Here is an 18,506-nt window from a genome sequence, read left to right as displayed (position 1 = left end):
CAAATAAGACACTGTCTATCTTGTACACCTTCACTCAACAAGACTGACTTTTTTCTCATAACACTCTGCTGTAAGTATTCGTGCTTAAAGTCATCAAAGTCAAACCTTGCTGCACTCACTTCTTTTTGTTAAAGGACATAACTTGGAAAAGAAAGTTAGGAAATAGGAAACATTGTGGCCCCATCAGCTTTCTAGTTTGGTTCTGAGGAAGCAGAATATCCTCCTAGAAAAAGCTCAAGTCTACATGCTTCTGTGATGACTGTTAAATAATGTAATTCATAGACAAAATTAAATGCCTCATGAGTCGTGGTGTGTTAGCAATTAATTGGAGGTACATTTCCAGTTTCTCTCTAGTACCTCTCAGTGTAAAACCATCATCCTTTCTTTTGCTGGATAGTGATTTTTCTCTAGAACTGTGAAATTATGATGAATTCGATCCATGCCTTCTTCAAATCCACTTTTCTTTTCAATTAGCTATCACCTTTGACAGGAAACTGTTCTTTGCTCAAAATTCTGAGTTGGTGTTTGAATGTTAGTTGGTATGTGTACATTCTTGTAAGTGTTTCTATTATACACTTTATATTCACTGTTTCTTAGGACCAAGAATAAGGTTATCATAAAGCTGATTCTTTTTTAAAAAGGTGTCAATAACTTGAAGTTTAATATTGAATTAAAGATGATGGAAACATGATTGGAAAAAACCTTGCAACTTTGGAACAATTCATAAGTGCATTTGAAAACTAACTGAAGGGAAATTTTTGTGTTTTGGTTTTTTTCCATCCTTCTAAGATCCAAGTTGACATCTGATGCAGAGAAGGAGTCAGTGATGATGTTTGGGAGAAATCTCCGGCAGTTGCTTCTGACCAGCCCTGTGAGGGGTCGTACTTTGATGGGAGTAGATCCTGGCTACAAACATGGCTGCAAGTTGGCAATTATTTCACCAACCAGTAAGTTTCAATTCTAGACATTTTTGAGAGGACTGATAAAAATATATTCATTTAGAGTAAAGGACAGTTTCAAAACCAGCTTTTTTATCAGGTTGATTTTAGTTTTTTGTGAAGCTTTTAGTGTCTTCCACATGTCCTGTCATGTAAATTCCATTCTTCAGCTAGGTTAAGGTCAAGTTTCTGCCACCTGTATACCAGTGACTTCTTTGGTGTTATTACTCTTCTCTAAAGTATAATTTAAAATGCCTTCTGCCTTCCTGAATACAGGTTCAAATAATTGTGCCCCAGATAGTCAGCAAAGAGAACACCTGGCATTTTTATTGTTCACCAAAGAATTTGAATTTGAATACTTTCTATAACATTGCTTTTTTCATGGGCAGTATCTTAGACATGTGGACACTTTTATCAGCCCTTTTTTGTTTAGTACTATGTGTGTTAATGTGAGAAGTCAGAAACACTGTATTTGCAAAACTTCTTAGTTCAGATATAGAACAAAGCCTTTCTAGTTCATCCTAATCTAATCAGGGGATACATGCCTCTTTAGGCCCATGCAAAAATGGTTTGTTTTCCTTTTATTATGTTGTTGCTTTTTGTCTGGGAATATATTCACCCAGGATGGGCGGAGGGAAAGATGTGTTCTAAAAACTTTAAAAGGCAATAAAGGTAGGACAAATGGTTATTAGCTTTCATTGCACTGTAAGGTCTCAGTGCCAGTTAATACAGTTCTTTCCAAATGTGATAGATGAGATGATGGCAAGAGCTGGCACTGGAGTTCCAGAGCTCCTAGACTGCAAGTCCTGAAACTTTCTCATTTTCATCTCTCTTAACTGGATCTGTAAAATGTGTTACACTAGAGCAATAAATATTTTATAGTAAATTGCTGGTTCTCTCTTTGATAATATAATACATTTTATTTCCTAATATGACTAGATGCTCATCATTTGTTATGTGGATATGTCCACAGGGAACTAGAAAATATATTAACTTGTTTTGCTTTGCTAGCCAAAGCCTTCTTGTCCTCTGCCCACCATACATTTCTTATAATTGAATACAAAAATCAAAGGGAAAGATGGCTTATTAAGAAGCTTTCTTTGTGAATCATCGAATTAACTTCAGTAGTTCTGCAGGATATAGCTTTTGGACCTTTGTGGGTTTTATCACATGGCTTCGTCTTTCATTATTCTAGGTCAGATACTCCACACTGATGTAGTTTACTTGCATTCTGGTCAAGGATTTCGTGAAGCTGAGAAGATAAAGAAGCTTCTGCTACAGTACAGGTATGCCAAAGAAACTTACACTTACTGCTCTTTCCAAACAAAATGAGTGTCTTCACTGTCCAAATACTTGCGTTTGGGTGGAATAAGAATTTGCTGATATAATGAAATTATTCTTTTTTTGACCTAGTTCAGAGCTTTTTCTTTTAGTCTACGTTCATGCTTTTACACTATGTATATGTTAACCATGTGAAATCAAACCATGGCTATGCATAAGGCTGCATGCTATGAATGTATCCCCATAAAGCTCTGTCAGTCCATTTATTTTTAGGAATAGAAATCAACATTCAGCTAAGGAATAAGTTTAGCCTTATTCTTACAACCCCCACAACCCCCAAACCACTCATCCATCTTTTCCTGTTCCAAAAGCCACATTTAGTTTTTGGAAGAATTTTATTAAGCAAAGGAAATCCTGCACAGGTAGATCTCCAGATGGAATTGCAAACAGGGGTAGTGTGATTAAAAGTTTATTGTGTCCAACTGTTTTGGGATCCCTGTGGACAGACATCTGGTCTACTGAGTCAGCTGCTGAACTGCCACAGCATACAGTCCAGTTTGTCTTTAAGCATTAGATTGGTTTTAAACAAGGTGATTTGATGGCTGACTGGTTGTGGTGAGGGCAGTCAGAAGGAGTGACCTTGCAAGCTATTGCAAGCTATTCCATAAAGGAATTAAGATGATGATTGCTTGAGCTGCTACCCTTTTTCATGACTCATACCGGATGAGGGAAATATGAGATGAAAGTGTCTGAGGACTCTAAATTATACTCCATTTATTAATATGAAGTATAATTTTTGGGGTTTCTGCATATGTTACCACTGTACAATTCCATTACAAATGAGTGAAAATTTTGACTCCTCTCATGAACTGCCATACTGAAAAACTGTTAAACACAGCGGGATATTACTAGGAATATGTTCTCATTACTTCTGGGCCTTGTGTTACCTAAAATAGGATGTATTGGCCATTGTTGTGGATGGAATACTATGTATGAAAAAGAAGGTTTAAGAATAATTTTCCTTTTTTTTTACCCCACGCAAAGCTGTAGCACTGTTGTGATTGGCAATGGCACGGCCTGCAGAGAAACAGAAGCTTACTTTGCTGACTTAATTATGAAGAAATATTTTGCGCCACTGGACGTTGTTTACTGGTAAGATCCCTTTACTGGGATATTAATTTGTCCTACATATTTTAAGAGGTCATTTTAAATGTAATTTGTTTAAGTATTTCTTTTTGTTACTTTGTTAGTATTTGAGTCAAGCTTGTCCCAACCTTCTAGCCAAAGAAAAATGACTGTATTCTTTGAAGCATGAGAGTAGTTCTCCCGAGTCAGTAAGAGAGACTCACTGAAGCATTTTATTTTCTCTTCCTGAGGTTTACTCCGTTGTTATTATCCTTGTAACAAAGTATGTGAGAATAGCAGCACTAACAGCTAAGAACCGTTTGGCATTGTGTGTTTATTTCTTGATAAATGAGGTTTAAATGCGAATGATAAAACTTCTGTTGTCTGACTACAGTATGGAATGCTTGCTAATCCTATGGGTATTAAATGGTCTGGAAATAAATATTGTGTTAATACATAGTGGAGAGTAGTGAAGATAGCTAGTAGAGAGTAGTGAAGATATTTATCCTTTTCAACCTTCAAAGTTTATCCATTAGTTTGTTGAATTTGAACTAAAGTATTCTTCTATTGCTTTGGATGGAAACTGTATTATATCGCTTTCTTTTCTCTCATGCGGAACTGCTTTTATTTTTTATAATTCACACCTTTATTTTTTTTCTAAAGCAATTTTTGTGATTTACCTTGGATTATCTTTTGTGCTGACATTTTACAGTAGTATTTGGTTGTCACTTCTTAACATACTGAAATCAATTTTCTGTATTTTTAAAAAAGTTATGGCCTTTCTCTGTTCAAACTGTTGTATACATTTAATGGTGTCTTTTCATAAATTCAGAAGTGATCTTACAGATAGGGTTAACAAATTTATTCCTACTAATTTATGATATCATTTAATTGCACTTGTTCTTTGTTTCTAAGATTGGAAATCCTTGCACAGCAAAACACAGCTCATTGCTGTGTGCAAGGTTTAGGGAATTACCAATTGTATTTGCATTTTAAATCTTTTTCCTTTAAGAATTAAAGGGGCTTGGCAGATGAGGCTGGATTGTTTTATAGTGCTTTAAAACCAAAATCCTAATTCAACTTAAGTTGTCATTCAGAAAGGTGGCTGATGGAGAGGTGCTATATACAGACTTTGACTTCCACGGCATATAAAGCTTTTAATGTAATTTTGTTAATTTTTTTTTTTTTTGGTTAGAAGTGGAGAATAGGGCCAGGAACGATTATAAAACAATAAAAATCTGTTCATCCTTTTATGTCCAGTTCATCATATAGAGCTTGGAATCATGCATTTCCAGGAAAATAAGACAATAATAGAATATATAATTTCAGAGAGGTTTGTGCAATTGGTGCACACACAAATAATAGAGGTTAAAGATAACCAGCTGAACACTTAATTGATTGCATGTATGTGCAAAAATAGCCTCTCTACTGCTGAAGTCCTCTACAGTAATTCTAGAATTGTGAAGTTTTTCATTGGCTTCAGTATCTGACTCTAAAGAAACACTTGACTACAGTCTTAACTGGGAACAACATTTCACCTCGTTTTTTATTTGTGTGGTAAGAATCAAATTAACAGATTCTCACTTTAAAATATTTTAGTTATATCAGTATCAAAAGATACTGAGAAGAGTTATTAAAAAATAATTTTCTTCATTTTGGTTTCTTCTGTTTGTCTCAGGAACGTTAGTGTTTTATTTGATAACTGGTTTGTCTTTTTTAGTGCTAATAAATATATGAGAAACAAGCAATTAAAATAAAAAAATCCTTAACAACAGTGAATACAAACTGCATATAGTTTTACTGAAGTTTTCCAAAGAGAAGACAAATCAGTAAAGACAGTAGTAGGAAGTGAGGCATATGACATGATTTTTCATGTGGCTTTAAAGCAGATCTGAACTCAGTTTGACAGTTTTTGATTTAAAGCAAATATTTTTCATTATTTTTTTAACTAACATGCTTTCAGATTGATACACCCAACCTAAATAACTACAAAACTTTTTTTTTTTTTTAATGTAGTTTCCCTTTTAGAGCTGTGTTTATTGACTTAGATTAGGACTGGACTAGATCCAAGGACGGTCATATCTAGTCTTCAGGTTTTTTGTTACAAATCAGTTTTTGTTACAAGGTTCAATAAATATTCTTGATTATTTATGTTAGTTCTGTTGTGAGTTCTTGCCAAAGATACATTGTATTATAACCAAAACAGATGTTCTGGTTTAGACAAGTGTATTTGTTTTAACAGGACCAGAAATGTAAATGAAACAACACTGTGTTCAACATTAACATGGCAGATGATGAACTCTTACGATTTCATTGGCCTTTTTGGATTAAATGAAAATCTTGAAAAAATATTTCAGGAATCTGTTTTTCTTTTCTTGCTGTCAGTTATAGGCATTTTGGAAATGAAAGCTATCTGGCAGGTGAACTGTGCTAGAGCAGGACAAAATGAACAGTTCAATCTTTGTATTTGGCAAAATCAAATTACAATTTTCCTTTCAGCCTCAATGGTTTTGTTGTCACAATACAAACATTCTTATTGGTCTCACTTTTCTTGTGTGCTTGTTCTATTAATGCACACTCAGAATAACGTGTTTCAGTATTTAAAAGAAAGTTTGATAACTGTCATGAATTGTAATTGTTTTCAGCAAGCAGCAAAGAATGCAGCCAGGCAAGTGTCTTTTTTGTTGTTGTTTAGATGGCTTGGTGTTTAATTTCTTTTCTATTTGGTTTTAAACTTGATACAAAATCCTTTTCTGCCACTTACAGCAAAATCTTTTCTTGCTCTTGAGACTTTATAAGCAATGTAATTAATAATTTACTGCTGTTTAAGTTCAAACATTTCTGTACTGTGACAAATAGGGGAAAGTCTGTAATGTCTTGTAAAGTTCTCATTGGGTTTTCTTTAATGTTTAAATTGTCTGCTTTAGAATACTTAGAAATGTTCTGCTAAGGTAGAATAGGTCTGTTTTAATACCTTTTGAAGTTGGACCTTGGTGGCAAGAAATTGATTTAGAAATGTTTGTTCTACAGGATTTTAGGTCCGCTTGTATTTTATAGGTGTCTGCACATGCTTTAAATATCCTTTTCAATTTAAATGTGTGTTTTATGTTGTTGAATATCTACATTATGCTCTCTCAGCTTTAACAAATGCCACTTTCAAGTTCCATGCCTCTACATTTCTAATGTTACACTAGCTTAATTCCCATTACTTTTCTGCTTCATAGCACTCACAGTTTGAAAGGGACCTAACATTTGGGTTCACATTATGATAATTAGGTTTCAAAGCAGTGTGGGGGGATTAAGATGTCTGAAGTCTAGTTGCCGAATAAAGTTCAGAACTACTTGTAAAACTTGTTTGAGTGGTTAACAGAAGTGGTTTTATTTATTCAGTGCTCATGCAGCATTAATCCGTATTTCATCAGGTACCCACAGTGCTGTAACTCTAGATATGACCTTGGGACTTAATTTACCCCATCTCAGTTTTCCTTATTAATGTGCCTTGAAAGAGGTACATGAAAGATAGCCAACATCAAAGCTCCTTTTCAAATAAAGTGGTTGATATGAATCCTCTGGTATTTAACACTGTCTGTCAAATGTTTCAGCTGGTTTGCATCCTTTTACAAGCTATTGCTTGCTGCATTAATGCAGTTGTTTCAAGTCTGTTGAGAGTACAAAGGGGGTAGGGATATGTGAAACTATTCCTATTTCTTTTTGATTGTGTTTTCTTTAAGCTGTTATTTTTGTCTGTTAAGCTATATAACTCTACTGATAACACATTTATGTACGCTCACCTACACATCTTAGGTCATTAGATGTCTAATAGAGAAGGTGGAAGGTAGTTTAGAAAGTTTTGGCTGAAGGAATACATACTCAGCAGAAACAATGCACACATCTGAAATGTGCACTGAAGAACCTTTGTTCTGCTTTCATCTCTTTCAAGCTCTAGTGGAGTCGTGAGAAGTCCTAAATAGTGAAGAAATAATTTGAGGAACAAACAGGTTTAAAGTGTGTGTGAAGAAGGCATAGCCAATGAAAATATTTTAAGTGATGTGGTGATATCTAGCCAAACTGTCTCCTGTCCCTTACTTAAAAGTTATGTTCTGTTTTGATTATTTAACACAGCTGAATGATCGCACACGCTTCAACTGAAAAATCATTTTCCATATATTTATATTTAGGAGAGACAGTCCTGTAAGCTGGAACCTCACTTCGCATAGAGATGGCTTCCTCCTACTACTCTTGGTTATTCATAACTTTGGATAGTAATTCCTCTATTGTTTGACACAACATGGACTGGAACAAGTGTCTGCATTTAAAATAATATCCAGTGTTTATTCCTGATGTATCCACAGACTAGTATCTCTGTGCCAAACCCCTACTATATTCAAAAGGAGAAATTCAAGGCCATCTTGGACTTTGAAGCAAAGATTCCCCTCTGCCCCAGCTGTAGATGCCAATACCATCTCTAGCTGTGTTTTTCTGAAGGGGGGGAGGGAAATGAGTAAGCAGTGAAGTTGTGGTGGGGCAGGTGAAACAGGAGATAATAATTTCTGAGTTGCACAGTGTGGGTTGGAAACTTTTTGAAGCAAATTGTATGAGTGATACGTTTGACAATTATGGAACTGTCCTTGATATTTCAGAGAAATAATTCATAATTTTCAGGATGAAAACAAGGACTAATTGGAAGTGTGTCAGTGTAGTTAAAGAGATTATGAATTCCTTCAAGTTTAGAAAAAAAAGATGTATATGGAGTCTAGACTTCAACAATGTGAAGGCAGGGGGGCAGGAAGCAAGTGTTACTAGCAAAAGAAATCTAAATCATCAGGAAGAAGTCCGTTTTTCCAGAACACTGGGACATGTCATTTGACTTGCATCCAGAGGAATCTGTGGGAAGATCTTGGGTGACGGAGGAAAGTTATTCGTGCAACTTCCCTTCTGAGAGAAAATCCTAGTGACTCTAATATCAAGGAGTGATTTTAAAAGTTGTGTTCGCAATATGTAAATCTCCTCAGACCTTTAAGGGATACTAAACAAACAGAAGAAAGGGAGGTTTTTAGAACAGAAAGCCAGTACACGTGACAACATGTTCAAGGGCAACTTTGCGTTCTCTTCAGTTAAAAATGTGATGATCTCAAATATACTCTTGCAAATCAGATAATAAGAGTGAGAAATTGGTCACAATAATTCTTCCCTTCCTTTGTTTTCTCACAGAGAAACCATTTGTTATATATAGGATTGCAAAATAACTTCTCTATTTTCAATTTTAATTATGTGCCCCACTGAGTAGTAATTTGTACAGACTGTTTTCTTGTAGACCTGTGTTATTTTCAGAAAAATAAAACATCTTTTTTTAAGATGATCAGTTATAAGTCAACTGGTATTATAGTACAACGGAAGTCAAATGAACAGGAACAACCATCCAAAAATATTTGCTAACACAGAACAAGAATATGTTGAAAAGTAAAAGGTTATTGAGAAAGACCAGAGAAAGAAGATGAAGTGAACAAGTGCTAATGTTTCTGCATTGAGTGTTCTATCAGTTCTTCTGGGGACAGTTTTGAAATGTGTGTATTGCATGCGGTATATCTGTAGAGCAAGACTGGGACTTTGGTTCCTAAAACTCAATTAAGACAAAGTCAGATTTTGTCTTAATTTAAATGTTTAACATAGAACTACTAAAACTATAGTGTGTTTGACTTCAGTAGTAGAAGTCTTAAAAACTTTTGTCACTTAACATTGTGTGCTGGTCAGTGTTTCCAAAGCAAACCCCTTTCCTAAGGGCTTTCTATGATGACAAAATTACTCTGGCCTAAAGTCTTTTGTTCAAGGTTATTTCCAAAGCCTAGAAATAAAGAAGGTTTTAATAGATTTAAGGAAGATTATTAGGTCTGAAATGTTCTCAATTGCTCCAGTCAAAACTAGTTAGTTTCCGTGTCTGATTGTTTTGGGGCGGTGAGATACCTAACAGGCCAAAATGAAACTTTTATTTCAGACTGAAGTAATTTAGATTATCATTTAAAGTGGCTACAACTTTTGAAGTTTTTCTGTGCCTTTTGGTCAATACCGCAAGGGTTTTATCAGTTTAATAACGTGGAAAGGTTTCCAGGAAGATCTTATTTAGTGGAATGAACATAACACAAGATGATAGTGTAACAGGCCCACTTCTCCCAGAATTACTGTTTTTATTTGGTCCAATATTCTTTTTTTCTCAGAAGAGTCACCAAACTACTGTTCATTGCACTGGCTGTTGACTCATTCACATGATGTGTGGAGTATCAGTAAAGATACTGAGGGATGGAGCTCTCAAATTGTTGTAAAAGGTGGTGCGCAGGTCTCTGTGCCGTGTGTGCCACCTTGTACTTCTTGGCAGGAGAAGGCCTGGAGCCTTTTTTTAAGAGGTGCCTGAGTGGTTGCCAGGGTCTAGGGATGGCTCAAGGAATGCAAGAAGCTTAAGGAATTGGGTAGCTGGTGGAGGAAACAGTGCAGAAAGTATGAGAGTGCAGTCAGGGAGTAAGGGACAGGGCGCTTTGAAGGTACTTCCTCTAGGGAGACACACTTGATGTACAGTCTGTGGGAACTTTGTACAGCTTTGAGCGTTCCTTGTCTTCTCAGTGCATCAGGTTACATCAAGAGAAAGTTCCCTCTTCTTTTCCCTAATCATTTGTGAGCATGAATGGATGGTGTGCAGTCCAAGCTTAAAATTGAGGTTTGGATTTAAGCTGAAAAATGTAACTTAATACCGTGTTACTGTAACTCAGTGAGCATTGAAGAAGGATTGTTCCAAACTTGGTATTGATACTGGTTTCAGAAAACCTTATGTTTTCAGGTGAGCTGCTGCAGCACCATTTTAAGAGCTTCCAAAATGAGCACTTATGGTTCTGTGTCTTTGTAGTTTTAGGTGGCTTTTTTTTTTCTTTAAAGTAACTTGTGTTTTCTCCTAGTGGAAATGGAATGTAATCAAATTTGGATGTTACCTGGTCAAACATACTGAAAGAGATTGATGGCTAAGCTGAGTGATGGTGGTTCTTTGATGTATTTTTGATTTGCAGATCATTGAAATTTGCTGGTGGCAGTGTAAAAATCACTCCAGGGACTGTAAGCCTAATTGCAGTGGGCTGGATTTTTCCATGTCCTTTGTGAACCCCCTGGAAGTAGCATCTGAACCACACGTTGAAAACCACTGAGTTTGGACCTGAAAATAACAAAAAGTAGAAAGTATTTAAAATAGGTGAAACCTTCCTTCTCATTTGTATTTGCTGAACTTTAATTATGAGAATTGAATTGTGGAAACTTGGAGTGTGATTCTTGTTACCTGTATGTGCATTTTAAACTGCTGGTCTTTACCCATTGCCTGGGTAAACAGGCCATGCTAACAAAATCTTTGACACTGGAAGTGAATGTAAATTAAAACCATTAAAATGGTAATTTATGATTTGTGTCAATATTGCCTTTTTAAAATAAGTGATGCTTGTGGCATTTGTGATGTTACTCTATTACTCTTCTCATACATAAAAACATATGTTTCTGATGTCTGTTGTGTTTTAAGTGACTGTGTCATGAAATTGATGTGGCAATTGGTAAATTTTCACTTGTAAAGGTTAAGAAACTTCATTTAGGCTCCTCACTATGTAAAGAGGCTCTAGCAGGAATTACTTGTGAAATCCTGTCAGAAGTTAATTTAAGTGTAAGCATACAAATATAGTGTGATTAATAGTGAGAGCATCCAGATTAAAATTATATAAATACAAGATGTATCCTCTGATTTGTGAGGTACTAAGACTGAGTGTTATTGCACAGTCAGAGCTGGTTGTATATTTGGATAGTGTTTTGTCTTCAAGTAGACATTCTGTAAGAACCTAATGGAGAAGCAAGCATTTTTCCATTAGTGTAAGTTTGCCTGTAATGTGTTTTTATTTAAGTTGAGATTCTGCCAAACTTCATACCTATTCGTTTTTAAAGCCACATTTGCTGTTCTGCATTTCAGCTCTTACTGGTCTTCCTTTATTGTTGTGAGATGTGATATATGGATTTATTTATTTATTTAAAGTTACTGTGTTAGTATTGTTGATGCTGATAGCAGAAGCTTAGGTTAGACAGTTAGATTACATTCATCTGTCTAACATTCTACATTAGGTACCTTAATTTCAGTGTCTTCTGTCAGAGAGCTACCTTTGGGATGAAATTTTTCACCCTAGATCTCTATTGCAGTGTACATTGCATGTGTTTCTAAACACTAATTAGAAATGTTTAAGAAAATAAAGGAGGGAGTGCATGCATGAATTGTATCATTAGTGGGGAAAACTTTATTCTTTGAAGAATCAATACTGTTGAGATCTGGTAAAAATGGAAATTTGTAGGCAGATCCAAAGTTTGGATAGGAATCTCCCTCTGAAAGTATTTTCAGGTTTATTTAGAGTGGTAAACCTCAGGAAATTGCCAGTTGTAGATTTGCTAACAAGTTCCCCCAATACCAGGAGAGCAACTGCTAAAAACCTTGATTTAAAAAGAAAAAAGCCAAAATGGTTTGGATTTTATGGAGATTTGTAAATTCAGCATTAATGATCTCTAGGTGTCTGATAGCCTGAGAATATTCCAGGTCTGAAAAGCAAATGCAACATGTCCAAAGCAAAGGCTCTACTTTCCCTGTGCAGTTAGCTAAAATTGTAGTTTCTATTCCATATTTCAGGCTATTGGCTCTTAGAGGCTATTGGCAGTGCAGGAGTGAGAGCTACCCATGTTGCACCTTCACTTGGAATAATTCTGTGTGATGCTGAAACTGGGAGTTATACTTGCCTGGGCTCATTTAACTTATCAATGAAGTGCATGGCAGTCTTAAAAGCTCCATGAATGACATTGAAAGAAGCTACAGCAACAGGAGATACTTCTGCTGTTTTCAGGGCATGAGAGGCAGAGAATATAGACGCTGCTGTGTGTCTCCAAGGGACTTAGAGTAGGTTATTTCAGCTTGAAAAGGGATTAGATTTAGATCACTGCAGTGTCATACAGTTGTAACTGAAGGTGCCTATTGAGGATAATTCCTTTCTATAACTGGATCCCAGCAGTTTTGTCAACGATGAGTAAGTGGAGGGAAGGAGAAATGATCTGTTTGTCGTGGTGAATGATACAGAAGCGAGGAAGAGTGCTTCTGAAAGGAGACATCAAAATGCACAAGCTACATGAAGCACCTTCTTCAGTACCAGGCCCTTGTGGCAGTAACAACTGGGAACAATGGGCAAGTGTAGGGAAGAGGGCAGAGAAGAGAGAGTGATACTGGCTTTCTTGTTCCTTTTTACTTTTGGGGAGAGATTTGTGTTGCTTTGGTAACTTCATGTATAGTTGTAAATGTAATCATGTCCACCTAGCATGTTAGTTATTTGCTTTCCTTCTAACACCTAACGCTCCTGGAAGCAAATTTGTTGCTCACATAGAAATAACGTTTTCACTTTAATCCTTTTTGCAGCTGCAAGTAATACCACAGTTTCTAATTGGATCAAATTGTTTTATGTAGCAGTGAATGCTATTCAAAGCTCAGTTGTCTGTGGATGTTTCTAAATAAAAAACCTGGAGGTGGGGCCAAAGATGTCTATCTGTATGCAGTTATAGTTATTGCTTATAATAAATTGACTTTTCACGTAAGACTTCTGCCTCAAACCTAATTAACTTTTATATTTTCTTAAACTTCTTTGGCAGCCAAGGCAACATGCCTACTGCCTGTTCAGTTCTTTTATTGGGTTGAACTAGAACTAACATTTAGATAGAATACATTTTGACATTTGAATTTGACATAAATGTTTCAGGGAAAGTTTAGACATGCATCCTCCATGGGTGATTCTCTTGTCAGCATTATGATTTTGTACTATAAATATAGTTTGTAAGTGGGCTTTCAGTAAAATCAGTGATGCATTTATTGCTTGTTCCTGGTCTATTTTTCCTCATAGTGTAAAACCACAGCTTGAAGTTACTTTGTCATTTTTTTTTTAAATTGAAGTTATTTTCTAGAAGTTAGTTTGTCATTTTTAAGTAAATCAAACTGGATATTCCTGTGTTACTTCTCAGTGATTATCTCTGCTAAAGGAAATGTTAACTCTAATCTTCTGCTATAAGAGTAAATAGAAAGAGACACTGTCAATTTGAATGTCTTAAAATGAAATAATTTTGGTATCATGATATAGTATCTTTTTAATATATCCTGTTTCTTTAGCTAACAAGAAGAAGAAAAATACTTTCAAAAGAATGTTTAGTTCCTTTTAAAGGAATGCTTAAGGCTGTCCTCTTCACTATTCTTCTTGTTTACCTCTGCTTCCATAGGCCCTGGCTGGCTCTTATTCTTTTGGTGGAGGAGGAGCTTGTTACCCCTCCTCTGCAGTGGATATAAGAAATACTCTCAGGCTCATAACAAGCTGACCGGTAAAAGTCCTGGAATGGTCCAGTGCAGATCTTGGTCGTGTTGTTGCATGTGATGAAGTTGGTGTGCAAATATGAGCTTCACGCCGCTCTGGCTCAGGGCCGTGGGGATGCTGGCAGCAGCAGCAGCGGTGCTGGCCTGTCTACCAGGGGCAGGCTGAGGATGTAGGCTTGGCTCTGCTGCCTTCTGCACTAGCCAGCAGAGCTGAGCAGGCGCCTGAGGGCAGGAGATGCTCTGCTGTATTAAAGGGTGCTGCATATCCCACCCTGGCATATGTTTTCCATAACCCCCTGCAGGAGCTGTCTGCATCAGGCAGAGCGCCTCCGGGCTCTGCACTGCTGCGCTGCCATGGAGTCTCTATCAGATAACCTCTGGTTCTCATCTGGACAATTATTGTTTTAATATCGTGCTGTCTTTTCTTCTGTAGCCCTGATCTCCAAAATTTTTGGGGTTTGTTATGTTGGGATTGTTTGTTTGTTTTTAAAATCACAGCTGTTATTTATCAACTGCAGGAATAGCCTTAACAGCTTAACATCAGACTTGAAATTAAGTGGGCCTACTCTGTTACTGCAGGAATCAGCAGGGCACACATTTCCATTTGTTTAATTTTCAAAGAATTTCAGGTTTTCTTTCTGCTTGTAGCATTTGAGGAAGCTGGAATTGTTTAGTGAATTTTCAGTGCAGCACTGTTTTTGAAAGCAGAGTGTGTTGACTTTTAAAATCTCCATTTGTTTCTCAGACACTGTTACAGAGCAGATATGTGCTTTACTGAAAGATATACATTGTGCTAAATTTTTAAACTGCCATTAAAAAAACCCTCTAAACCTCAGGTTAATAATACCAAAACCTCAGGTCTTAGCTACAGAGGATCCAAGTGTTCCTGTTAATATAGAAGATATTAGAGTCTCTCTTCAAAGAAACATTTGAAACCTGACTGGACACACCCCTGAGCAACTTGCTTTGGTTTCCTCTGCTTTGAATGAGGGTGTTAGACCAGCCAATCTCCACATTTGCCTTACAATCATTATGATTTCCAGGCATTCAACAGTTTCCAAAAGCTGAAATAATCATTCCAAAACCCTCACTCTTCATTGGTGACTTGTCTTGTAGGATCCAGATGTAAGAGTAATGACCAATCCAGAGAAGTAGGTGCAGAATATTGCTCATTGCCCACATCACAGGGTGACTGTAAGACTCTGCCAGCGTTCATAGGTGTAGGTTCTGCTTTCTGTGTAATGCTCTCCAGAAGACTCCTCAGTTGAGTGCCAGCATACCTTTCTTTCTTGCTGCCAAGATATGAAATGGCGGGAAAGCTTTGAAATAGTTTGCTTTGATTTTGAAGTAACGTGCAATGTGGAGACAAAACAGAGCTTTGAATGGGGAAGGGGGAAATCAGTAGTCCATTCTAAGGCTTTGGGTTTGGATGCAAGTTTGGCAATTGATGGATTTTTTTTTTTTAAATTTATTTTATTTTTTGTTTTCTACTAAAAAAACCTGAATGTGAACTTCCTGGTGCAAAGTTTGGCATCTGTTAGAGAAAACAACATAGTTATATTTGAAAAGTATGAGTTACCCATTTTACTTTTCTTAGTGCCTTTGTTTAAAGTCGTGTAACTGACCCACAGCTTTTCAAATGTTTCTAAGAGATTTTCCCATTATAAAATTGGAGGGCAGGTGTCAAAAATATGGCTAATGTGGTTAAAAAAAGTGCGTATTCCAAGATGTTTTTATTCAAAATATATGTTGTTGGACTCTTGAGTAATTAGGTCTAGAAATGCATCAATGAACCTTCACACTATTGTAAGGTATTTTATCACTAGAATTGCGGGTGATTGAGTATCTACTGTGTAATGTGTCTGTGACTGGAGAATCACTTTGAAAATTGTGGTGTAAAAGTAAGACATAAAATAAGCTGAGTTTTTATGATTTAGTAGAGGTAAGGGTATCTCTTAAACTAGAAAGTTGTCTTATCTTATGCTTACATATTTGGATAACCAAAAAAAATGAAAAACTATTTTATGGTTGGGGTTTTCTTTTCAAGTCTAGAAGTAATAGATTAGAAATGAAGCATGAGAAATTTCAGTCCAAAAGAAATTTTTTTTTAAGTGTTTTATAACTGAATGAAAAATGTATTTTAAATGAAGTGGTCTTTCAGCATATGTTTATGCCAGTTCTAGTGATATTTCTCATGGAAAGTCTCCAGTGTGGATCTGTCACAACCTAAGGGAACAAAAATTCCCTTTTAAGAGAAGGGGGAAAATAAATATAGCACTACCTAACTGAACTTTTACTTCACTAATTCCAGATACTTCTTTTTGTCAGGCTCTTTTCCCCGTTTAGTTACAACCTCTCTAAAGGAGTTTGTTGTCAGTACAAATATGCAATTCATCAATCCATTGCAAGTTTATGTGGATTTGATCATTATTTTTATTTATGGTTTGTTGGGTTTTTTTCACTGAGGTTGATACATACTTCTGTTTGTAATATAAAATGAGAGAGTATCCACTGTTCTAAATGGTTAAGGGAAAAAAAATACACCTAATTTTAGCTCACTTTCATTTGGAGATATTTTGTTCATATTAGCATCTCTAACAGCAGTTGCATCTGATATCAGTAAAATAATAATATTTAAAACTATGACAATGAGGAGAGCAGAAAAGGCATGAAAGAACCCTAAAGGCTTAAAAAGAGAAAAATGTATAATTTAATAACAAGGCACTCAGTCTACTTATGTTGCTCTGCAGACAGTTGAGTACATCTCCCTACCTTTAAATCTAAGAAAAGTAACTGAACTATTACCAGTGCTTGTTAAGGTTAAGCAAGCTTCAGTTGATTGCATGAAAAATGTTACATTTTTCTGAACAATAAGAATTTCTTAACTTGCGTTTTTTCCCTGTCTGTTGCTATAATCCTTTTTATATTGTAATGCTACAGTACCTTCATGGGGGATTAATAGATTTTACTGGAAGCACTGGACTCCTAGCTCTGTTTACAACCTTTTTTCCAATAAAGAAAAACATTTTCCTTCGTGGGCAGAAAGGAACACTTCTTGATAACTGTCAGTTTTGAATAGTTATAAACCAGATCATCAGAAAATATTAAAGCAAACCATTTCTCCTATATTAATAAAAAAAGAGAAACAAACAAAGAACCCACAAATGAGGTCTTTAAAAATTATAATAGCACTGTCATCGTTAAATTTGCAGAAGTTATTTTTGAAAGGTAGCAACATATAATTTTGATCAGATCTGCACGAAGCACTTTTTATTTTATGTAACATTTGTCCTGAGTATGTTGAGCTGGAGAATAAACTCAGGAGGTGAATGTATCTTCCGTAAACTAAAACAGACAGCTTGTTTTTTTTAGGTGAATTCCAAATCAAAGTAAACTAAGAAGAAACGACATTGCTAGAAAGATGTGGTCACACTTTTTCTTAGGATTTGATACCTCAAAGAAGTTTTCCTGCCAGCATTTATTCTGATTCCAGAATTCTTAATTTATTTTGAGTTTCTCTGTGTGGAAAACCTGGGTACTTCAGAGTTCAGTAAACTGTGCCAAGAAGTGTCTGTAGGTTAAAAAGATTTAATATGATGTCTTCAGATACAGCCTAGCTGTTAAGAGGGATGGGGAGGGACCAGAGAGGAGCAGCAGCAGCAGAGGATCTGCGATTCTCTTGCTGTGTGCAGTGTCTTCCTACGTTGCATTGCATTGCCCAACCCTAATAGAAGGGATATAGTTGATTCCAGCCTTCTCTCACGGATCTCTGCTGAGGAGAGGGTTTGGCTACTGTGGAGAGATTGAGTACTAAGATCCAACAGTATTGTAGGAAAGGGTGAGGGGGAAACAGAATAAAGCCTGACTCTGGCCAAAGCTACAGGTCAGAATTTCACATGAATCAGGGCTGTGGAGGCTACACGACAGCACTGGCCGAGCTGCCTCCCAATTGCCTGGAGTGAACATTAAAGAAAATGACAGTTGCTGGAGGTGCCATTCTCCAAGAAGCATTTTGCTCCATATGCTGTGGTCTTGTCCAGTTATGCTCCACTCTGGGGTTGAAGTCTCCATGAGAGTTAATGTGACTCTAAGCTCCAGCCTTTGGTCTGGTTTAACAAACTGCATTTTAGCTACAGCAGTTGCTGTGTCTGTGTTGCCCTTTCTAACAGATAAAAATGATTCCCAAGAGCAATTATAGCAACTACATGTTCATATAGCATGTTCTTGTAGCCTTTCTAGGTAATTTCAGACTGACTGTTTGCATGTGATGCCTCTTAATAAAATTTTTATTTGACTAAATATGAATGCTCTCTGACAAATAAATTGGTTGAGAGATCTGCATTTACTGAAGAACCTCATGGACTTTCCCTAATGGATCATTTGTTGTTTTCAGTGTCCTGTGTCCCACAGAAGGGTGGTGTGGGTATGACAGTGCATGCAATAGAGAAAGGTTTTGGTTTGAAAATTGAACAGACTTGAGTCAGGCATCAATTTTTCCCCAGTTTTATAACTTGTCAGTGACAATGCCAAATAGAGATGGTACTACCAAAGTCTAGGTATTTCTTTATAGGCATTTTTAAAAATGTCTTATTTGTTCCCAAAACCTTGGTACTTGATAATGCTCCAACCTGAGTTACTATACATGAACTACTGAATTTCCAGGGTTTTACCCTTTGCCTCTGCTGTTTCTAAAAAGATGGATCTTGTCTCTCGCAAGATCCTGTGTAGCTGGAAATGGGCTGGGTGCAACACCAATTTGGCCA

General features: G+C 36.3%; 1 protein-coding gene across 4 annotated transcripts in view; it reads left to right on the top strand.

Moving 5' to 3' along the window:
* Window positions 1-18,506, top strand: part of SRBD1 (S1 RNA binding domain 1) — a 123,728-nt gene that overhangs the window by 31,059 nt on the left and 74,163 nt on the right. For all 4 annotated transcript variants that reach the window (XM_018085353.2, XM_018085355.2, XM_018085352.2 and 1 more), the window contains 3 exons: window positions 790-947; window positions 2,134-2,224; window positions 3,264-3,371. In XM_018085353.2, the coding sequence (XP_017940842.1) occupies window positions 790-947; window positions 2,134-2,224; window positions 3,264-3,371 (357 nt within the window). The remainder of the gene's footprint in view (window positions 1-789; window positions 948-2,133; window positions 2,225-3,263; window positions 3,372-18,506) is intronic.

The sequence above is a fragment of the Manacus vitellinus genome, unplaced genomic scaffold, assembly GCF_001715985.3.
Source record: "Manacus vitellinus isolate BGI_N305 unplaced genomic scaffold, ASM171598v3 scaffold_8_pilon, whole genome shotgun sequence".
NCBI lineage: Eukaryota > Metazoa > Chordata > Aves > Passeriformes > Pipridae > Manacus > Manacus vitellinus.
The sequence above is the reverse complement of the archived record's forward strand: the minus strand, read 5'-3'. Positions and strand labels throughout refer to the sequence as shown.